The sequence below is a fragment of the Notolepis coatsorum genome (assembly GCF_963971535.1).
Source record: "Notolepis coatsorum genome assembly, chromosome: 8".
In the NCBI taxonomy this organism is placed as follows: domain Eukaryota; kingdom Metazoa; phylum Chordata; class Actinopteri; order Aulopiformes; family Paralepididae; genus Notolepis; species Notolepis coatsorum.
This window is the reverse complement of record NC_140172.1, coordinates 133,058,752-133,083,751: the sequence shown is the minus strand read 5'-3', so window position 1 is coordinate 133,083,751 and position 25,000 is coordinate 133,058,752. Positions and strand designations below refer to the sequence as shown.

Below are 25,000 nucleotides of genomic sequence, written 5' to 3'. Positions count from 1 at the left end.
ATAGGGTTTTAAAAAATCTGTATTTAATTTCCAGTAGGATTGGATTTGATAGAGTCTGATAGAATACTGTAGGATTCCTTTCACTTCCGGTAGAATCCTGCTGGGTATACACTGAGCTTCTGTTGGAGTTACTTTCCAGTAGGATGTTGATAGGATGTACATTTAGAACCCTAAAGGATAAAGAATTCCCTATAAGATATACATGTTGTACCATGATACACATATTAACACATTCTGTGCCACGCAGTTTGCCCATCTTATACCACTCTCTGCCAGTGCTGTAAGCCTATGGTGTTGCTCACCTTCTTTGCAGGGCTATAACTTTTTAAATATTATAGCTATATCGACATTACTATGGCCCATTCAACATCGGGTATCTATCGTTCCGGATGTGGGAAGTTATATTTTTCTATTCATACATTGTCGTGTTAGTCCTGTCGTGAATATAAGTATGTTTTTAGAGTGTAGAGCAGTAATTCCTAGAGCGCGAGTTATAGGCCCTGACGCATATTATACATAATCGATTGGCGTTTCGTTCCTATACACGCTATATTAAAAAATTCAAATGCATATGCTCGGTATACATTATGCTCCATCATGCGTGAAGGAAAGGGGGGGGGGGGGTCGTTTATGATTCCTTGATTGTCAGTAACGGCTTTCTTTAGTACAACATCATACGTTGATCAGATGGATTGCAATGAAATAAATGGACAATCGAGCTGGAATTAACGTTAAGATTCCTCTTACCTGTGGCCGATGAGTCTGGAGAAAAAATATTCCAATTATTTGATTTCGATCTGCTAGATCCATTTTCCGTTTGTATCACGCAATAAACACCGAAAGCATATTGATTGTTGCGTCTCGAAAGCGATCCAATGCACTCAAGTGTTTGTCTCGATCAACATAACAAGATAGCTCTGCCGGAACATTTTCCCCGATGCACAGAGCGCCACATCCGGTTTAGAGTGGAGTGCAACTCGCCCGAAATCCACCAGGCGGCGGTATTGAGGCGTTGAAATATCAGACAGAGTCCAGCTGGCTCCCGGAGCCTTGCTGGATGAATTATGAATGCCAATGGCGAATAAAGGAAATAACGATCATAAAAACTAGTTAACTCGTTGTTGGCGCTCAACGATTGGCGGCCAATAACGAGTTAACTCGTTAATGGCGCAGAATGTGTTAATTACATGAATCAATTGAAGAGACCTTGACTTCCTCATCACAGAGAGGACCATCTAGTTAGTAGTAGTAGTCCAGGTAGTTTTATTGATTGAAAACTTTATGAACAGATCGCAGAATGGGTACAATACAGTACGGTTCAATACAACAACAACTGCTAAGAGGATGAAGACCAGAAAAATACTTTCGTCTTGTTTACATCAGGGTCCTCCATTTTCAATTAATAAATTTTGACATTTACAGGGGCCAGTTTCTAATTGCAGCCACCCGTCTGTGCTCTTTGAGAGCGGTTTTGAAGGAGGGTAGGGATTCACATTATTTTACGGCTGTTGGTAGTTGACTCACAGGTAGTTGACTCACAGGTAGTTAGTTGACTCACCTGTCTAGGTAGTTCACTATGTTGGAGTTCTTGTTTTCCCTCATCACCAGGATCTCATTAATGATCAGTTCCTTCTTAGGCTGCTGCTGCAGGTTCATCTGTTTAATGGCCACCTGAGAGAGTCAAACAGAGAGTCAAACAGAGAGTCAGGCTGTGACCTGAGAGAGTCAAACAGAGAGTCAAACAGGGAGTCAAACAGAGAGTCAAACAGGGAGTCAAACAGAGAGTCAAACAGAGAGTCAAACAGAGAGTCAAACAGGGAGTCAAACAGAGAGTCAAACAGAGAGTCAAACAGAGTCAAACAGGGAGTCAAACAGGGAGTCAAACAGAGAGTCAAACAGGGAGTCAAATAGGGAGTCAAACAGGGAGTCAAACAGGGAGTCAAACAGGGAGTCAAACAGAGAGTCAAACAGAGAGTCAAACAGAGAGTCAAACAGAGTCAAACAGAGTCAAACAGAGTCAAACAGAGAGTCAAACAAAGAGTCAAACAGAGAATCAAACAGAGAGTTAGGCTGCAACTATAGAGAGAGAATTAACCTCCTGTAGTGTGGTAGTGAAAGGGTTAACCTTCTGTAGTGTGGTAGTGAAAGGTTAACCTTCTGTAGTGTGGTAGTGAAAGGTTAACCTTTTGTAGTGTGGTAGTGAAAGGTTAACCTTCTGTAGTGTGGTAGTGAAAGGTTAACCTTCTGTAGTGTGGTAGTGAAAGGTTAACCTTCTGTAGTGTGGTAGTGAAAGGTTAACCTTCTGTAGTGTGGTTCTGAAAGGGTTAATACTTTGTCGTGTGGCAGTGAAAGGGTTAACATTCTGTATTGTCGCAGTGAAAGGGTTAACCCTTTGGTAGTGTGGCAGTGAAATGGTTAAAGAATAAAGCCCATTTATCATTTCCATAATCTCCCACACATTATCACAAAACTATAAACTGTCATTTGACCTGAGAGTTATGGAGTTAGAGAGTTGGAATGTGTGACGTCATTATGACATCATGCATTCCAGGAAATGTGATGTGAAATACAAACGTGTCGCGGCCTCGATCCCCGTGTGCCTTCACTCCATAACCCTCAAACCAGAGGAGTTAGAGCCTCCTTTTGAACGACTACCAAGGGGGGAGTTTGAATCCGCGGCCTCCTTCAAAGCTGCGTCTCAGGAGGGAGGAGGTTACGTGAATAACTCTCCTTCTAGAACAACAATCAACGCTTACAGCGTCTGCAGTATTCCTTGGACAGAGCGGAGTGACGTACCTCTTGGCCCGTGGCGATGTCGATGGCGGTGTACACGGTCCCAGACGCTCTGTGGAAAAACACAAGGAGGCATCACATTCATCACTGTGCAAAGACTGCCACGTTAGTCTGAGTTAGATGCGCTTGATGAGCGCCCTCTAACTGTGTGTGTCAGTATAGACTGTGATCATCGGTTATCAGCAAGCCGCCCGGCAACACGTCATCCAATCAGGACAGCTGAAACCATCACAGTCAGGACAGCTGAAACCATCACAGTCAGGACAGCTGAAACCATCACAGTCAGGACAGCCAGCCGAAACCACCACAGTCAGGACAGACAGCCGAAACCACCACAGTCAGGACAGATGAAACCATCACAGTCAGGACAGCTGAAACCACCACAGTCAGGACAGACAGCTGAAACCACCACAGTCAGGACAGACAGCTGAAACCACCACAGTCAGGACAGACAGCTGAAACCACCACAGTCAGGACAGCCGAAACCATCACAGGCAGGACAGCTGAAACCATCACAGTCAGGACAGGCAGCTGAAACCATCACAGTCAGGACAGTTGAAACCATCACAGTCAGGACAGCTGAAACCACCACAGTCAGGACAGACAGCTGAAACCATCACAGCCTGGACAGCTGAAACCACCACAGTCAGGACAGCTGAAACCATCACAGTCAGGACAGCTGAAACCATCACAGTCAGGACAGCTGAAACCATCACAGTCAGGACAGCTGAAACCATCACAGTCAGGACAGACAGCTGAAACCACCACAGTCAGGACAGCTGAAACCATCACAGTCAGGACAGCTGAAACCACCACAGTCAGGACGACTGAAACCACCACAGTCAGGACAGCTGAAACCACCACAGTCAGGACGACTGAAACCACCACAGTCAGGACAGCTGAAACCACCACAGTCTGGACAGCTGAAACCACCAGTCAGGCCTTGCCTACATTACTACCTACTATGCTAATATATTGTTACTACTATGCACTCAAGACTGTAGCACTCAAGTTCAACACTGTTTGACAAACAATCTTACTGACCCTTAGCTGCCAGAGTTGTACCCTTCCTGCTGACTTGCTGTACACAACTTGTAAGTCGCTTTGGATAAAAGCGTTAGCTAAATGACTAAATGTAAATGTAAACTACAACTTTAAGACAAAACACAGGGATATAAATCACTATTATAAAGACTATCAAGGCCCAGAACTAGTCATTATCTCTTAGTTTTAGGTCACTTGGAGATTCAAGACTCAAGAGCGTGATATAAAAAGTCCAGGTAGAAAAAAGAAAATGGTAAATGACAAGATATCGTGCAGACTGATGAAACACCATAGAAGAAGACCGATGGAGACTGATGAAACACCATAGAAGAAGACTGAAGGAGACTGATGAAACACCATAGAAGAAGACTGAAGGAGACTGATGAAACACCATAGAAGAAGACCGAATGAGACTGATGAAACACCATAGAAGAAGACAGGAGACTGATGAAACACCATAGAAGAAGACCGAAGGAGACTGATGAAACACCATAGAAGAAGACCGAAGGAGACTGATGAAACACCATAGAAGAAGACAGGAGACTGATGAAACACCATAGAAGACAGAAGGAGACTGATGAAACACCATAGAAGAAGACCGAAGGAGACTGATGAAACACCATAGAAGAAGACAGAAGGAGACTGATGAAACACCATGGAAGAAGACTGATGAAAGACCATAGAAGAAGACCAAAGGAGACTGATGAAACACCATAGAAGAAGACTTAAGGAAACTGAAAACGGATCAAACCTAAACTTGACGGCAGTTTTTATACAAATACAATGGCTTTCAATAGGAACAGTGTGTGTTCGCCCAAAGGTAGGTGTGGCCAAGAAAACAGACAAAGTACCAGGATGTGCTGGTCTGATGTCTGCACTGTCATCAAGCCAGTAATATTGGCCTATTACAGTATTCCCAAGTTAAGGACAATTTAAATAAAGTATACTTAAGTATATTTTCTGAAAGTATATACTTTAGCATACCTTTTATGTATTCAGAAAGTATACTAATGTGTTCTATTGAAACCAGTTAAATTGTACATCATTATATTTAAATTATACTTTTACTTATACTTTACCAAAACGATACACTTTTAATAAGTACAATAACGTTTGGTAAACATCTCAGTCGTATTTATTATTTTATTTAAGTTTAGATTACACTTACAGCACGTCCACCACTAAAACATGTGCTTTGAATTAGTACACAAAAACACAAAAGAAGTACAAACTAGTACTTATATACTTTTAACACACTAAACAAGTGCTACACCGATACTTTATGTATGGAAACATTTACAAATCTTGGACTTGGGGATTGGACGTTCTTCAACTCTGACCATATCAAACAGCTTGCACTTCAGATTGATAGATTAGCTGTGCTTTTTGGCCAGATCACAAATGTGAGGTTTAGCTATTACAGTATAGGGCTCTTTCTGGGAATAAAATAATATTTGTCTCTAAAAACATTCATTGTGTTCTTGGCCGTAAATGCAGGCCACCAGATGTGCTGGCTGTGTGTCAATGAGTCCATGTGATCCACATTCCTCTCTAAACACACGCAGCTCTCACCAGGAGCAGCTGACAGCACCATGCAGGCATGTCTTATCGTTGGATGGATATGATATAAATAGCTATGGATAATTTTCACAAGAAGTTAGGTGTTTCTCTTTTGAGATCATGTTCACTGACATCAGCCTATTTTCTTTTTTACTATTATTCTTTACTTTTGATAGCATGTATAGTGAGCTTTTATCCAAAACTTTTTACAACTTATGCCTCACATTCACTCACACATTCACACACCGACAGCAGAGGCAACCATGTAAGGGGCCAACCTGCTCATCGGGAGCAATTAGTGTCTTGCTCAAGGACACTTAAGATACGCTGCCGGGAGGAGCCGGAACCGAACCCGGAACCTTCTGATTACCTACTAGTAAGAGTAGGTAATGGATATGTACAGATATAGATATAGTAACTAGTAAGAGTAGGTAAGTGATATATACAGATATAGATATAGTAACTAGTAAGAGTAGGTAAGTGATATATACAGATATAGATATAGTAACTAGTAAGAGTAGGTAAGGGATATGTACAGATATAGATATAGTAACTAGTAAGAGTAGGTAAGGGATATGTACAGATATAGATATAGTAACTAGTAAGAGTAGGTAAGGGATATGTACAGATATAGATATAGTAACTAGTAAGAGTAGGTAAGGGATATGTACAGATATAGATATAGTAACTAGTAAGAGTAGGTAAGGGATATGTACAGATATAGATATAGTAACTAGTAAGAGTAGGTAAGGGATATGTACAGATATAGATATAGTAACTAGTAAGAGTAGGTAATGGATATGTACAGATATAGATATAGTAACTAGTAAGAGTAGGTAAGGGATATGTACAGATATAGATATAGTAACTAGTAAGAGTAGGTAATGGATATGTACAGATATAGATATAGTAACTAGTAAGAGTAGGTAATGGATATGTACAGATATAGATATAGTAACTAGTAAGAGTAGGTAAGGGATATACAGATAATGTAATATGTAATGTAAATTCCCAGCTTGTTGTAACACTCTGTGGCCACTAGGAGGAGGTGTTTAGCCTGATCCACGCTGCTGTTGATGATGATGTCATCGTCTAGACCAGTGGTTCCCAAACTTTTTTTGCCATGCACCCCCCGTCACCTCCCGACCTAGCTGACGCACCCCCCAATGCCCAACATAAAAAAGACAACACAGTCTATTCATAGGCGCATTTAAGAGTGTTTATTGTTTAAAGGGGAACTATTTTACTATTTCTTTCACTATTTGGGCACTTTTACACAATTCCTGTGAGTCTATGGAACACCTCTGTAATATATATATTTTTTTTATTCATTGTTTTGTATTTCTAATCAAGTCCTCAAAAACAGCATTTTTCTACCTCAAGATCTCGAGCTGTTTTGAGCCTGGGCTCCTAAACCACTGCGCTATACGGCCCCGCCTGAACATTATCATGCAGCGGTGTCTTTCTGACATCACAAATAGGGCACATTTTCAAATGACTCAGTTCAGTGAGGGTGAATATTGTGAGAGGAGAATTGGAAGAATGCGCCAATATGAGAATTTTGAGACATAGATCATATTAATATAAGTTCACATAGCTAGGAAACAATGCTAAACACTCAAAAAGGCCATTTATAAGATAGTTCCCCTTTAATGTTGACATCTAATCTAAATGGATCATTATGATATTATAAATTTATATTTCATTTAAATTTATTTATAGAATTTTAGAGCCTAATGATGGCCTGGAATGAACTAACTACACTTTAAGTGCCGAAAACGTGTTTAGGCGTCCTTCCCCGCCATGCTCAAGTTGCAGAGGACGCCGTAACTCGTCTTTAATATCAATATTTCAAAAATCTGTGATCGGAATCATATTTTCCATCCGCAGCCTTCACACACAGTTCTGAGCTCCTCTCAATCCTCTAGCGGTCCAAGAGCGCCATCTGGTGGCCGATCGGCAGAAGCGCCAAACAGGAAGTTATGTGGATGAAGTGCTGATCACCCATATTACTTCCGGGCACTCGCTATAGGTCCCGGGACTCCATCTTGATACACTGGACATCGATCGGTTGCAAATAACTCGATAAACAACATGATTTGGACGTATATAGTATTATACAACCTGGAAATGGACCGGGTATTTCGACATCCCATAATGGAAAACTGTCTACCCCACGCTGATCGCCCAACGGCCCGCGGAGACTGGGGTGAGTTTTAGCATGTAATATTACCGTGTTCGACACTAACTGCTATGATGAACATTTGACCCACATTAGATGAATGGTATAACGCTGCCCACGGAATTATAAACGCCCCCTCGTCCATCCGGTCAACATCAGATGACGTGTAGTAACTTCCAGAAGTCCGTCCAGTTGGATTTTTTTATATCGCGCCGATTGCTATCAAACTGTATTTGATCATCAATATAATGCATTTGGGGCTATAAATCACGTTCTGGAGAAAGCTGCAGAAAGAGATGAAAACATACTTATACTTTAGATCATATTTTAGTATGAATATGTGAATGAAAAAGTTTAACGTTCATACACCCTGAACAATACATATAGGATCTTGAATGGGCCCTAATAATGGCAATTTAGCAATAGAATTTAAAAAGCTATAGCCCTGCAAAGAAGGGGAACTTCTACATAGACAAATAGAGCTGGCAACCTATGGTATATCATGAATTTAGCCTTAGGCAATCAAAGTGTTAACTGTAAAGTTCACGTTAGCTCTTAGATTGCATATTCCATAAATAAACATGCTAAAATTGGCCTGGCTCGTCACGTTTGATTGAAAACGTTATTAACACATATATACACACAATTGTTAAGGGGATGCAGACCAGAGAAATACTTTCGTCTTGTTTACATCAGGGTCCCCCATTTTCAATTCATCATAACATTTATGACATACACATATACAGTACGTTACTGCGTTCCAGACTACAACTGCTCCACACCAGTTCCACACCAGTCTCCGTAAATGTTCCGTTATAAAAATAAAATACCATTTCAATACACAACAAGTTTTCGTGTTTTGAAATACATGAAAGGAAATTAGCTAACGTTGATTCGCCTAACGTTAAGCTATGCTACATGCTGCGTATTTCAAAACACTGCGGTGAAAACAGAACCGGTAAGTTTGTAATTCCAATAGTGTATTCTGCCTGTTACTTGACTATTTCGATTATTGAAGTGGTATTTTTGTTCTGCACTGTTTTCAGCCACCAAGTGTGATTGACAACCACAGTGGCGATTAAGGTACAGGCCTTTCCCTGACAGCTTCCCTGATTGGCAGCAAGCCCCACCCATGCAGGTGGGTATCCCTCTGAGTTGGGGCGGGGCTGGTTCACATTAACCCACGCATCGCTGACTACCTTTTAGGGTTCGTTTCGGTCCCAGATATCCGTCAGAATATGGATCAGAAGAAGTTATGTATGGCAGCTTTAACAGGACACGTGCGTGCAGAAGGTGGAGGGGGGGGGGGGGGGGGTTGCGGTCTGGTCCATCATTGTAGGACCTGTAGGACCATCATTGTCTTGGCCGTTCATATACGCATCACAACTAACTCAAGCCCCCTGCTGTCAGATACAAGACCCCTGCTGTCAGATACACGCCCCCTGCTGTTAGCTACAAGCCCCCTGCTGTCAGATACACGCCCCCTGCTGTTAGCTACAAGCCCCCTGCTGTCAGATACACGCCCCCTGCTGTCAGATACACGCCCCCTGCTGTTAGCTACAAGCCCCCTGCTGTCAGATACACGCCCCCTGCTGTAAGCTACAAGCCCCCTGCTGTCAGATACACGCCCCCTGCTGTTAGCTACAAGCCCCCTGCTGTCAGATACACGCCCCCTGCTGTCAGATACACCCCCCCTGCTGTTAGCTACAAGCCCCCTGCTGTCAGATACACGCCCCCTGCTGTTAGCTACAAGCCCCCTGCTGTCAGATACATGCCCCCTGCTGTCAGATACACGCCCCTGCTGTTAGCTACACGCCCCCTGCTGTCAGATACACGCCCCCTGCTGTTAGCTACACCCTGCTGTTAGCTACAATCCCCCTGCTGTTAGCCCCCTGCTGTTAGCTACAAGCCCCCTGCTGTTAGCTACACTCTGCTGTTAGCTACACGCCCCCTGCTGTTAGCTACACTCTGCTGTTAGCTACACGCCCCCTGCTGTTAGCTACAATCCCCCTGCTGTTAGCTACAAGCCCCTGCTGTTAGCTACAAGCCCCCTGCTGTTAGCTACACTCTGCTGTTAGCTACACGCCCCCTGCTGTTAGCTATAAGCCCCCTGCTGTTAGCTACAAGCCCCCTGCTGTTAGCTACACTCTGCTGTTAGCTACACGCCCCCTGCTGTTAGCTACAAGCCCCCTGCTTTTAGCTACAAGCCCCCTGCTGTTAGCTACAAACCCCCTGCTGTTAGCTGCAAGCCCCCTGCTGTTAGCTACAAGCCCCTGCTGTTAGCTACAAGCCCCCTGCTGTTAGCTACAAGCCCCCTGCTGTTAGCTACACCAGCGTGTCAGTATATAAATAATGCAGCAGACCGCTTGTTTGCTCTGGAACTAATACCTGACAGAGAGCTCTGTAACTCAACTCTACACCCAGGTACTTTCATAGATTACTGAGTACTTCACACTCGAACCACTAGTGCAAGCCACTGGAATACTCACCATTCACTCATCATGTAATCTGATTTGGTTGGTAACGTCGTTGTTTATCTGAAAAGGGCTAAAAGTATTTACTATTTTCTGGAATCCAATGACTTTCTATTATCCAGGTAAATCCATTACAACTCAGAGAGAGAGAGAGAGAGAGAGAGAGAGAGAGAGAGAGAGAGATAGAGAGAGAGAGAGAGAGAGAGAGAGAGAGAGAGAGAGAGAGAGAGAGAGAGAGAGAGAGAGAGAGAGAGAGAGAGAGAGAGAGAGAGAGAGAGAGAGAGAGAGAGAGAGAGAGAGAGAGAGAGAGAGAGAGAGAGAGAGAGAGAGAGAGACCCTTGAGAGATGCCCACTCAGCCAGTTGGTTCTGGGACTCTGCTCACAAACACAAGCAGAGCCACACTGGACTAAACCAAATTATAAGAAAACAAAAAGAAACTATCTGACACATTGGAAATAATCAACCCAAAACCAGAGCAAATTGAAATGCTATTTGGCCCTAAACAGAGAGAGAGTACACAGCGGCAGAAAACCTAAGCACTGTGACTGACCCAAAACTAAGAAGATCCTTGACTAGGTACAGATTCAGCGAGCACAGCCTAGCCATCGAGAAAGGCAGCCATAGGCAGACCTGGGCCCTCATTTATCAACAATTCTTAGAAAGTGTTCTATTTTTGTTCTTAAGCACAGAATTTAGAATGTGTGTACGCACAGAAAAATCGGGATTCATAACACGTGCGTACACGGGTCGATTTTAAGTATTTGCATATAGCACCGCCCGTAATTAACCATATACGGTAATGGAACACACCCATGAAATGTGGAAAAATGGACTAAGCCGAGCGAAGCGTGTTATGGGAGAAATACGTGACAGGCTGACAGACATGTACACGTACGGTGATGTCGGATATGATATCTATTAACTTAAAGACCATATTAACTAATAAAGACCGTGCTGGAATATGACTGCCTTTTTCCGTTTCGTTCGATTAATACCCAGGGATTAAAGTACTCCTCAATTTTATTCCAAATCGTGACGGATTTTGTCAATTTTCTACCTGCTGCATATGATTTGTAGAGGCATACAATCTATTTTGATGTCGGTATTGGGTAGCCTATATAAACAATAATACGAGAGCATATACAAGAACAATGAATCTCACTGCCATGTATGATGTAGCCTATACGCCATGTGTAGCCTGCCTATATGTGATCAATACAAACTTGAACTTGAATTCCATCATGTCTGTGTGCGGGTCTGCGGGAGCAATGTAAATAAGAATGTGCACTGAAAAGTTACAGTATGTAGTTGGTTGATTATTTGTATGACAGTCAGTAAACCCTTGCAAAAAGTATCCGTTTTATTTAATGAATTGAAAACATGCAGCATGCCTTTCCTCCCGGTATTCAGCAACGACATGAATCAGGCAAATAAATGTGCATCACTGAGTGGAATCCCTTTCTATTCACATAACTGCATTTGTGATGGAGCTTTGACAGCTACAGTAACAGTCTATTGCTCGATCCATCTCCGATATCACGATGGACCGTGCCGGTGGCAAAGACCCCGAGGGTGGAGAGGACTTGAATGAATTCCATCATCATATTTATATGTTGTGTCTGTCCACTATGTTTGTTACTTTGTTATTCCCCCCCCCTATCTATGTAAAGCGACCTTGGGTCTCTTGAAAGGCGCTATATAAAATGAAGCTATTATTATTATTGTTATTATTATTATTATCACGTCTGTGCGCGGAGCTCACAGTCTCAGTGAAGTTTCAACGGAGGTAATCTATTCTAACCAACAAATTGAAGTAGAAAGCATTTCGTTGCGGGAAACATGACACACAAAATAATAGTATTTCGCTTTTTATTTGAAACAATATTTAATCGCGTTTGGAGGTGGGTGTTCTGCGTCTGCCCCCCCCCCCCCCGTGCCAAACAAGCAGGCCAACCTCTTGTTCGCGCGTGAGCCCGTTATAATTACACTACTGTCGCTATTTTACAATGAGCTATAATGAATTACGGGTCATACAGAAGTTGAACACGGCAGTTTTGAAACTAATGCACGGAAGCTTATTTCCGCGTTGCAATATTCATATAGCCGGAGCTGTGCGTAGATATACGCACAAAGTCAAGCACACATTCAAATTGATAAGTCCCACACTTTGCTTAGAAACAATCGTACGCACGGGTTGCGCACATATCTGTGCGTACGCAACGTTGATAAATGAGGGCCCTGGCTCCCAAGAGAAGACAGACTATGCACCCACTGCACACAAGAAGAGGTGGAAACCGAGCTACACTTCTTAACAACCTGCCCACTATACAAAGACATCAGAGACATATACGTTCCACAAATTGCAAACACTTTAAAAGAGACTTTGAAAACATGGCAAATAACTCAAAACTCCCATACCTACTGGGTGAAATACAACAATGTGCAAACACAGAGAGAGAGAGAGAGAGAGAGAGAGAGAGAGAGAGAGAGAGAGAGAGAAAGAGAGAGATAAATATATATATATATAGTGAGAGAGAGAGAGAGAGAGAGAGAGAGAGAGAGAGAGAGAGAGATAGAGATAGAGATAGAGAGAGAGAGAGAGAGAGAGAGAGAGAGAGAGAGAGAGAGAGAGAGAGAGAGAGAGAGAGAGAGAGAGAGAGAGAGAGAGAGAGAGAGAGAGAGAGAGAGAGAGAGAGAGAGAGAGAGAAAGAGCTGATCTGGCTCTCAGTCATTCCTGGATACATTTCTCATTTCCTCTCCTCTTTCTTCTCTCAGCCCCCCCTCCCCCTCCCTCCTTTGCTCTATATGAGGTAATGTCTGCTCATATATTTATATATCTACCTGTATTACTATTATTATTGCTAAGTACAACTATTATTTCTGAAGTATATAAATATTTAGTCAACTTGTTTTCACCTGATCTATAAAATCTATGCAACTAAAATAAGTACTTTATTTTTAAGATGAAAGGTGACACATATAGTATGAAACCACTAATGGAGGTTTAGTTTACTGAAGCTAGTCTGTCCTCTATCTTTGTCTCTGTTTCTCTCTGTATCTGTCTCTGTCTCTCTCTGCCTCTCTCTGTTTCTGTCTCTCTCTGCCTCTCTGTTTCTGTCTCTCTGTCCTCTGTCTCTCTCTCTCCGTTTATCTGTCTGTCTCTCTCTCTGTCTCTCTTTCTCCCTCCCTCTCTGTCTGTCTCTGTCTCCGTCTCCCCAGTCTTGATTTGAAAGATAATATCCACTGATGTTGACTTCCAATGAATACTGAAAGTGGATGGAATGATTTGGTATAACATAACTAATAACATGGTTTATTGTTAATTCAATTCCATGAATTTAATGACAACTTCTAGTATCTATTTTTCAACATCTATGTTCAATTGATAATTTGTATTGTTTATTAAAACGTTGATTTGAGTGTCCAAGGCTACAACAATCACCTGGAACTAGTATTCCGGTGGTAACTGGTTTATTATTCCCTCTGAGATAACGGTCATTTCTCATTTGACTGGGTGAAGTCTAGACTATGAAGACATTATCCTTGACATTTACAAAACCGTTTGGACATTTATCATTTCCATCACTTTTCTTGGCCTGGAAAACAAAATTTCCAAATTCCATTACTTTTCCTTGGAACCTTGTGATACACGTCCGAAACAGACCTGCTGCCGACCCCTAGCAGTTCCTCTTGACCCCTATCTGTTCCCCTTTGACCCCCTAGCTGTTCCCCTTGACCCTTATCTGTTCCCCTTGACCCTTATCTGTTCCCCTTTGACCCCTAGCTGTTCCCTTTGACCCCTAGATGTTCCCTTTGACCCCTAGCTGTTCCTCTTGACCCCTAGCTGTCCCTCTTGACCCCTAGCTGTTCCTCTTGACCTCTAGCTGTCCCTCTTGACCCCTAGCTGTTCCTCTTGACCACTAGCTGTTCCTCTTGACCCCTAGCTGTTCCTCTTGACCCCTAGCTGTCCCTCTTGACCCATAGCTGTTCCTCTTGACCCCTAGCTGTTCCTCTTGACCCCTAGCTGTTCCCTTTGACCCCTAGCTGTTCCTTTTGATCTTCTCAAAGTCTAAGACAGACCCACCCTTGTCCTATCTTCTCGAAGCTTAAGACAGACTCACCCTTGTCCTATCTTCTCGAAGCCTAAGACAGACTCACCCTTGTCCTATCTTCTCGAAGCTTAAGACAGACTCACCCTTGTCCTATCTTCTCGAAGCCTAAGACAGACCCACCCTTGTCCTATCTTCTCGAAGCCTAAGACAGACTCACCCTTGTCCTATCTTCTCGAAGCCTAAGACAGACTCACCCTTGTCCTATCTTCTCGAAGCCTAAGACAGACCCACCCTTGTCCTATCTTCTCGGAGCTTAAGACAGACTCACCCTTGTCCTATCTTCTCGAAGCCTAAGACAGACCCACCCTTGTCCTATCTTCTCGAAGCCTAAGACAGACTCACCCTTGTCCTATCTTCTCGAAGCCTAAGACAGACTCACCCTTGTCCTATCTTCTCGAAGCCTAAGACAGACTCACCCTTGTCCTATCTTCTCTAAGCTTAAGACAGACTCACCCTTGTCCTATCTTCTCTAAGCCTAAGACTGACTCACCCTTGTCCTATCTTCTCTAAGCCTAAGACTGACTCACCCTTGTCCTATCTTCTCGAAGCGTGTGTACTTCTTCTTGGGGTCCCCGACACTCACGATGCTTCCTGTGGGACAGAGACACCATTGTTGAATCTTGTGTGACTTATGTACATCAAGTCAAACACACACAACACAACACAACACACACAACACACACATACACACACAACACACACACACATAAATACATAGCTATTCCTACTTTATTTTTAGTTAAAATAGTACTATATCTATCTATTGAGCTATATTTAACTTAGTTTATATGACACATAATTTTATTCAACCTCTTATACAGTCGTACAGCCCTGGGCCCTCATTTATCAACAGTTCTTAGAAAGTGTTCTATTTTCGTTCTTAAGCACAGAATTTAGAATGTGTGTACGCACAGAAAAATCTGGATTTATCACACGTGCGTAGACGTGTCCCACGCACACCTGCAAGTACAGGGCTGTACGCTGCGATGATATCGTCGCGAATTGCCCCTTTAATTGGCCGTTGCGATTGGTAAATATTATCTGGGGGCGGGCTTGCGAGTAGTGCTTTCAAGCCTTGGATTCGCATTTCACTCCTAAATTATCCAAGGCGTGTGATGACGCCATGACGTCACTCACGCGAGCTGAGCAGTGAGCAGTCAGCAGGTATGATCAGCGGGAACAATCGACTGAGCACTCACTCTGATAGACTGGCTGACTGTCTGATTTAGCTATGAAGAAAAGTAAAGTTAGTATTGCTTCATATTTTCGACGCGTTGTTCGACCTCCTATAGTGAGCCGAACTGAACTGAACTCAGACACACGGAGAGAGATGTGGCATCTGCTTCTCCTCCAGCCCTCTCGCACCCGTGGCTGTTGTAAACACTGGGACCTCGGTGAGCCTGCCAGCCGGCTAGCTACTGATAGCTATCAACAAATGCTCCAGTAAGTCTAGTAGTGCATGATAGCTTGCGTTAGCTTACTGTTCAAAACGAAACGTCCCATTAACCTGTTCCACCCCACGGCCACGGTACCGACCCCTTTTTGACATTATTATCATATATTAGTATTTTTATGAGTGCTGCAATAATTTAACGTTTTTAAAATCAAACGTTTTCAAGTATTATTATCACTACTATGTCACAAATACATGTAGAATGTAAAACGTTAGGTTGGCAATAGTTTAGCAATAGGTTAAAAGTGAGTTTATATCATTTTAAGTTTTTATTTTTCACTCGCGTTTTTGACGCTGAAGCGTAAATGGAAATGTTGAACCATGGTAATTGTAGTTTTTTTGCGGCCATTTTGAAGAGCGCATCGCCAGCTATCTGCCAGCGTCGGAATTTCTCAAAACTACACTTCCCATGGTCCGCTATGGTCGTTCAAAGTTAGGCATTCTGAATGAATCATATCAATAATTGTTATGATTCGCGATAATAAGCTACAAAAGGTAACGTTTTTGACAAATATTGAAACGCAGTCAGTTTCTCCACACTATTGTAATCATGTAGGAATAATTAGATCTGAAATTAGTTACAAAATGATTACACTGTGGGAGAAATAAAAAAGTACAGTCGATTACATTAAATATCTGTATATGTTATTATACATGCCTGGTGATACTATATCCAAATTGAACTCGGCCATTTGAAAGATACTATATGTATATATATATAAATGTGCGAATTGGCTATAATAAGGTAATGTATAAGCATATATTCTATATTCTATAATAATATTTCAAATTGCATTGGTCCGGATGGGAGAATTCAGTACTGTATATACAAAACCTTCAATTTTATCATCTTCCCTTTATTAATTTCCTTAGATCTTTTGTACACATGATCTCAAGAGGGTACTGAATTAGCTCAGTGGCAGTTTTTTAAGTTTGGTCATTATTATCATGGTTTTATTCACTGTCAAAGATGAAAAGAAAAATCATAATTCATATTTTCCTTTGTTTCATCAGAATTTAAGCAAGCCTAGTAATAGACACAATATTTCTTACACTGAGAATACATTCATTGAGGTCCATAGATGTTCCTAGATACCAAGAATATGCAAATAGCCCTTGTAGAAGTGGAGCAATATTCCATTTACCATAGGTATACATTTTATGCAGATTTCACCTGGGGTGGAACAGGTTTTAAACTAAATAGTTCAGATAGCTCCGTCCTGATATCAATGTCTTATAACACTGAGTCGATGCGTATTCGAGCTGAGGGCACGCTGAATATAGTCAATAGGGAGCAGCTGCAGCGCCGGAGAATCCTGGCCGTAGCTGGAGGCTACAGTATAGGGCCCAGCTGCAGCTCCGGAGAATCCTGGCCGTAGCTGGAGGCTACTCAGTACACACAGACAGTGGAGCTGGTTGCATATAGCGAGCATTTAGACTTGTTGCGTGGTGGCGATGTCTCGCAGATAATACAACTACAAGTATGATTATATAATATATATATTTTATTAAAAAAAAATTATATAAAAACAATCGATATAAATAATGGTAAAATTGTTATTTAAAAATTTGCCCCTAAAAAATATTTTTTGCCCCTAAATTTCTCATTTAGGGGCAAGTGTGCCCCTAGTGAAAAAGCTTAGCGTACAGCCCTGAAGTACTGTGTTGATAAATATCACTTGATCTACGCTCCACGCTCGTGCACGGTTTTACGTATTTGCATATAGAACCGCCCATAATTAACCATATATGGTAATGAAACACCCCCATGAAATGTGCAAAAGTGGACTAAGCCGAGCAAACGCCTGGGAGAAATACACGACAGGCTGACAGACGTGTACACGGTGATGTCGGAAACAGTCGGATATGATATCTATTAACTTCCTAAGACCATTGCTGCCTGGGCAGCGCAAACACTAATAAAGACTGTTAACCACTGTTTGCCATTGGTGTCATTAATAACCATGTTGGAATATGACTGCTTTTTCTTCGTTTTGTTCGATTAATACCCAAGGATTAAAGTTCTCCGTCAATTTCATTCCAAATCGCGACGGATTTTCCGTAAAGTTTCTACCTGCATATGATTTGTAGAGGCATACAATCTATTTTGATGTCGGTATTAGGTAGCCTATATAAACAATAATACGAGAGCATATACAAGAACCTTTCTATTCACATAACTGCATTTGTGATGGAGCTTTGACAGCTACATAGGTGGTACAGTAACAGTCTATTGCTCTATCCATCTCCAATATCACGATGGACCGTGCCGGTGGCCAAACACCCGAGAGTGGAGACTGACTTGAATGTGCTTGGGGATGGCATTTGTGCGTTTTGTTCCACGCTCCAATTTCGGTCTCAAATTGGGTACAAATGAAGGAGGTGTCTCGGGTATAGCGGACTCTAGTTAATATTTTTTATGTTCTCTCGGCAATTAGACTGCCCCTCATTCATTCATTCCTATCTGCTATCTCTGAAAACAGTTCCCCGCGGAGCCCAGTCAGTGCACCCCATAGTATTCCGATAACCCTATATATAAACCATGCTGCATTCATTCGGAAAGAAAGACTTATTCCAAATGCTATATTTATAGGGTTTGACCATAACTGTCGCTATTTTACAATGAACTATAATGAATTACGGGTCATACTACAGAACACGCCAGTGTTGAAACTAATGCACGGAAGCTTATTTCCGCGTTGTAGTCTTCATATTCTACCACCGGGCGCCAGGTACGCACACGGTCGGAGCTGTGTGTAAATATACGCACAAAGTCAAGCACACGTTCAAATTGATAAGTCCCACACTTTGCTTAGAAATGATCGTATGCACGGGTTACGCACACATCGCCGTTAGTCGACTATTAGTCGACTAAAAAGATTTAAATTTTTTTTTAAATAGTTTTTCTTTTCTTTTCTTTTCTTTTTTATTCCATTTGGGCTGTGGGGGGTGCTTAATGTCTGAAGGAGTCGACTGAATGCTTCTTGTCCTCTGCAAAAGCATGCGATTGGTCCACTGTTTGATACATCTTGATATTTGTCTAGTCTAGTGTGTTCATTAGATGGGTGAAATCTAGGGATGCCCCGATCGATCGGCCACCGATCGTTATCGGCCGATAATCAGTATAAATATGCGATCGGTGGATTCCGATAATGAGTCATATTCACCGATCGCGGAAACCGATCAAGCGGAGATCTCACTCGCTGTCTGTCTCAGACACACAGGACCTGCAAACTGCCGCTGCTCCTCCTCCCTTGTCCCGCCCGCACCCGTGTACAGTTTGTAAACACAGGACTGAGAGGAGGCTCTGCTCGAGTCTATAGTGCATTCGACGTGAGCTAACGTTAGCTACCTAGCTATCGTTACTGTTTAAACAAAATTACCCAGTCAACTATTCACTTTTAGTAGGCATTGTCTAACCGGTATCTAGCCGGCTAGCTACTGATAGCTCCTGATATCAACAAATGCTCCAGCAAGTCTAGTAGTGCATGTTGATACCTCTGTTAGCTCACGTTAGCTAGCTCGCGTTAGTTCACTGTTTAAAACTAAATGTCCCATTGAACTAAATAGTTCACTGAGGCGTCGTCTTAACGTTATATAGCCGGCTAGCAGCAGCTACAGATAGCTCCTGATATCAATGTCTTATAACATTGATTCGATGCATATTCAAGCTGAGGGCTTGCTGAATGTGATTTATACCAATACTAGGGTCCAGCTGCAGCGCCGGAGAATTCTGGCCGTAGCTGGAGGCTACTCAGTACACACAGACAGTGGAGCTGTTTGCAGATAGCGAGCATTTTGACTTGTTGCATGGTGGCGATGTCTCGCAGATAATACAAGTACAAGTCTAATTATATAATATATATATTTTATTAAAAAAGAAAAAATTATATAAAATAATTTGTAATAATTTTTTTAATCAAAAATGATCGGTATCGGATCGGTATCGGCCGATATGGCTCACGACGATCGGTGATCGGTATCGGTGGCAAAAAACGTGATCGGGGCATCCCTAGTGAAATCCTCTTAAAAAAAAATTATTTGATTTGATTTAGAAATGTGTGCATTGAAATGTCTGTAAAGTCTCGACTACATTGAAATTGAGGGTGACCTCAATTGTAATTTTGAGAATAAATAAAGGATGATGATGATGATGATGATGAAATGAAAGGGTTCAGTGATCTGAGCCACACAGGGGGAGAAGAAGACGAGACGTACTGAGCCGCTCCAGAATCTCCTCGTCCGTCATCTTAGACTTCTTGCGCTGCCGGTCGGTGTGGCGGTACAGGGTGCTGGACGTGTTGTCAGGCTGGACCTGCGACTCCGGGGGAGTGAGCGCCTCCAGGACCGGAGCGGGAGGTTTCAGCGGCTCCAGGACCGATCGCGTGTAGATCTGAGAGGGAGGGGATGGTTAAAGTGTAGATCTGAGAGGGAGGAGGTGGTTAAAGTGTAGATCTGAGAGGGAGGAGATGGTTAAAGTGTAGATCTGAGAGGGAGGAGATGGTTAAAGTGTAGATCTGAGAGGGAGGCGGTGGTTAAAGTGTAACAACTCACAGATTTTGTATGCTCCGGTCGGGGGGCAATAACCGGGGGAAGTTCGTCCTCATCCTCCTCCTCTTCCTCCTCCTCCTCTTCCTCCTCCTCCTCATCCTCCTCTTCAGACACGGGGGGAGCTATCGGGGGCTCTGTTGACGTTGTTTTGGCTCCCGGCTGGGCGGGCGGGAAGGGGGGCGTAGGTCAGAGGTCAGTCTGAGGAAGTTCCCTTGCTTTCCCTTGCCTCAGCCCTACTTCCTTTATTTTCAGCCGTATATCTATATACCATATATATATATTAAGGCTGTCAATCGATTAAAATATTTAATCTGATTAATCGCATGATTGTCCATAGTTAACTCGTGATTAATCGCAAATTAATCGCATATTTTTTATCTGTTCTAAATCTACCTTAACAAATTGTCTGCCACACCCCTTCCGGGAAGTGCATAGGCCTTACCACCCATTAACCCCATGTAAGTGCTCACCTTGTTTGTAGAGCTAAACCTATATTTTATATTATAGCTATGGATCTAATAACGCCGTCGATTGTCAGTGGGTTTCTTCCGGTCAACGTGCAAAAAACTGATAATTTTTTCATCTATACATTTCCGTTTAATACCGTGGTGAATATGAGTATAGTTGTAGAGTGTTCCTGTGTAATCCCAGGGAACTCTGTCAAAAAGCCCTTTAGTGAAATCCACTTATCACGTTGCCATTTTTCGCCTGATTATCGAATCATCCTGAAATCAACGCTAGATTATCGGTATTATTTGTCCTCATACATGCACGAAAGGGGACAGGGGGAAACCGTCCCTCCGTGCGTCTATCGCAGCCAACGCCACACACACACAGGCTGCAATCGCGGAGGGAAAAAAAAGTATCGGATCAACGCAATATTGATAATAATGAGTCCTTACCTTATAAATAATGTACTGCAAAAAGAATAATCCAATTATCTGATCGCCATTCCAAATACTGGTCGCGGTAGTCTGTCCCACGTTATCCAGCATTGCACAGGGACATGCGGGCGGATGAACTCGTCGAGGCAACCGTGGTGACCGCTTGTCTTGCCGGAGTGTTTAGAACCCGCCCCCCACGCCGCAGCTCGGTAGAGAAAAGAAACGACATTGTTTCAAATGGAGTGCAATAGCGGCCGCAAGGCGGTATCGCTAGGGATGGGTACCTTTCACATTTGAACCGATACCGGTACCCAACGGTACCTTTTTTCAGTACTTTAGTCTCTAAAAATGTAATCTACCTACCTCAGTTGTAAAAAAAATTATCCAAACTTAATATTTAATAAATAAATTATGTATTATTATTACTTTATTATTATTTACATCTTACTGATGTAAAGCACTTTGAACTGCAATCCCCTGTATGAAAGGTGCTATACAAATAGTTATTATTATTATTTATTTAGAACATATACACATATACACAGTCACACACATCTTTAAATAAATGTTATATTTATTTAAAAAAAAGATGTTTTACAAATTAACTCATTCAGCGCCAGTCACGATGATAGTCGGGTTAACTCGCCATCGCTTGAGCGCCAATCACGAGTATAGTCTGGTTTTAATCGTTATTTCTTTTATTAGCAATATCCATTCATTTTCATCCATCCAGCCTGATGTTATCGTTGGGAATGGGTCTGAGCTCGCAAAAGGGCAAATACCGCCGCCTACGCCTTCCAGCGGGTATTGCACTCCACTGGGAATGGTGTAGTTCCGAGCCGTGCGGGCGGGGTTTAAATACTCAGCCGAGGTAGGCAGATAAAACGATTGGAACAGTTCAAAACATTTTGTACACCTGAGTGAAGTCTAGTAAAAAGAAAATATATATATATATATTTTTTTTATAAACGTTAATCTCACGATAAAAAAAATTGTGGCGTTAAAAGAATTGTGTGATTACAGCGTTAACTTTGACAGCCTTAATATATATATATACATTTATATTTACCAGATATACTTTATTTACTTTATATACCGTATTTATTGTACTACAACTCTGTACATACATCTGATTAGCACTATTACTCAGTAGTACTCATTTATATAGTTTATATCCAGTTTAATCACCTGTACATTGTATATTACTGTTGCACTTTACTGTTACATTTGCACTCCAATCTAATCTAATATATATATACTGTATATCCATATCTGTCTGAATATACCTGCATATACTCCTTCTATATACACCTACTTATACACCACCACCCATGTACATGTCGAAATACTTCCCAAAGGTCAGTGAATACCACGACCACAACACCAGAGAGAATTCCACAAATCATGTTAAACCCAGATTCGGCTCAAACAAAGGACTAAACACATTTCGCAATTATGCCACAACAATGTGGAACGCCCTACCCACAGCCGTAAAAAAAATGTGAATCCCTACCCACCTTCAAAACAGTTCTCAAAGAGCACCTACGGGAGGCTGCAATTAGAAACTGGCCCCCGTAAATGTCCAAACCCCCCCCACCCACAGACCCCCTCCTAATGTACAGTTTCCTCCCCCTCGAATGTATATATTTTCTGCTAGGATCTCTGTTAAACAGTACTGTATATTTTTATATCTTGTATGTCATAAATGTAACAGTACTGTATATCTGTATGTCATGTATGTCATAATATGTTATGATGAATTGAAAATGGGGGACCCTGATGTAAACAAGACGAAAGTCTTTCTCTGGTCTGCATCCCCTTAACAATTGTTTTGTATTGAGCCGTACTGTGTTGTACCCATTCTGCAATCTGTTAATACAATTTTCAATCAATCAATCAAAACCTGCATATAACCCGTATAACTCTGTATGACAGCATGTCATGTATAATATACCACAGGCATGTGCAGCTGGTGCAGGTAAAGGTGGAGGACGTTACCTTGTCGAACACGGCGCTGCAGGTTCTGAGGCTGACGGGAGGTCCAGAGGAGAGCAGGCGGTTCTGAGGAGGGTCCAAGACACATTCATGTTCCACCCAAAACACCTTAATGTTCCACCCAAAACACCTTAATGTTCCACCCAAAACACCTTAATGTTCCACCCAAAACACCTTTACTGTTCCACCCAAAACACCTTTACTGTTCCACCCAAAACACCTTTACTGTTCCACCCAAAACACCTTTACTGTTCCACCCAAAACACCTTACTGTTCCACCCAAAACACCTTTACTGTTCCACCCAAAACACCTTTACTGTTCCACCCAAAACACCTTACTGTTCCACCCAAAACACCTTACTGTTCCACCCAAAACACATTAACACTTTGAGTGCCACGGACGAGAATTCTCGTTATTTCATGCCGACCGTTGAGTGCCACGGACGGGAAATCTCGTTTTTAATCGTTTTTTTTTTTACCCTTAGGGGTCACGCTGGAGCTTTGAACCCGTCGGCGGACAACAAAAGAATTAGAATCCCTCTTAAATGCTCAAAAAGGACATCTTTTCAGAAATCGATAAAAAAAAAAATTGCCATTTCTAAACCTAATACGACTTGTAAATACGTTTAATTCTTGCTAGATGGTATGATTGTAATAATCTCCATTTGCGATAAGAACTACATCGCGTCACGAAACGCACATACATGGACGCGCGCACACACAAACAGCGCATAGGTGTTAATCACTGAGTGATCTAATATGCATATTCTTCAGCGCGAGAGGGGGGGGGGTTGTGTTTCTCACTGTCTGTCGTTGATAATATAATCTGAAGAGGTCCTGCATTATTATTATTATCATTCTCGAGAATACACGGGACCCGACGGAACGCCAATTTATGTATACCCACGTCGCGCTAAAACAACATAACTACTGTATGGCAGAGACAGAGTGCGTGTGTGTACGAGTTATGAGTTATCTCGCAGTTCATTCAAGCGCGCATCACGGTGATGACAGCTCTCTAGAGTAGAAAGGTGCGCTCACAGGGTCGTAGCTGGAGATTCTGGTACCCATGAAAGAATCAATTTGTGGGCCCCCAATCTATTAAAAAATGTGGGGCCCCCAATCTATAAAAAAATTTGGGGCATTTGCTGGGCCCTTGGAATCATCCTAACCCCCCCCCCCCAGCTACTCCCCTGCACACACACACACTCTCTCTCTCTCAAACAGAGAAATCAAAAGAAATCAGTACATTACAGAAGGAATTTCTTGTACAGTCTTGTACAGTGGGTGACAATATTGTCACAAGGAAAGATGAAATTACATACCTAGGTTTCATGTCTATCTATATCTCCCTCTCTCCATCCATCTCTCCTCTGTATCTCCCTCTTTCTTTCTCTTCCTCTATATCCCTCTCTCCCCCTCTCCCCCTCTCTCCCTCTATCTCTTCTTTCTTTCTTTCTTTCTTCTTCTTTCTTTCTTTCTTTCTTTCTTTCTTTCTTTCTTCTTTCTTCTTTCTTTCTTTCTTTCTTTCTTTCTTTCTTTCTTTCTTTCTTTCTTTCTTTCTTTCTATCTTTCTTTCTTTCTTTCTTTCTGTCTAGTTAGTTGACAGCTTACGCATGATGTAAAAATTGCAACGTTTCAACTAGAAAGGTAGGCTCAGTAGAGCCCAAATCTCTACCAGACGGGAGCTTTCTCTTTCTCTCTGTCTGTATCTCCCTCTTTCTTTCTCTTCCTCTCTCTCCCTCTTCCTCTCTCTCCCTCTTCTCTCTCTCTCTCTCTCTCTCTCTCTCTCTCTCTCTCTCTCTCTCTCTCTCTCTCTCTCTCTCTCTCTCTCTCTCTCTCTCTCTCTCTCTCTCTCTCTCTCTCTCTCTCTCTCTCTCTCTCTCTCTCTCTCTCTCTCTCTCTCTCTCTCTCTCTCTCTCTCTCTCTCTCTCTCTCTCCCCCTGTGCAT

General features: G+C 42.3%; 1 protein-coding gene across 1 annotated transcript in view; it reads right to left on the bottom strand.

The window, feature by feature from the left end:
• LOC311233336 (serine/threonine-protein kinase PAK 3) overlaps positions 1–25,000 on the bottom strand; it is a 123,771-nt gene that overhangs the window by 56,622 nt on the left and 42,149 nt on the right. The window contains exons 6-11 of the mRNA XM_084320299.1: positions 23,053–23,115; positions 20,174–20,329; positions 19,838–20,012; positions 14,694–14,757; positions 2,797–2,845; positions 1,559–1,671 (exon numbers count right to left, since the gene is read on the bottom strand). Of these exons, the coding sequence (XP_084176425.1) occupies positions 1,559–1,671; positions 2,797–2,845; positions 14,694–14,757; positions 19,838–20,012; positions 20,174–20,329; positions 23,053–23,115 (620 nt within the window). The remainder of the gene's footprint in view (positions 1–1,558; positions 1,672–2,796; positions 2,846–14,693; positions 14,758–19,837; positions 20,013–20,173; positions 20,330–23,052; positions 23,116–25,000) is intronic.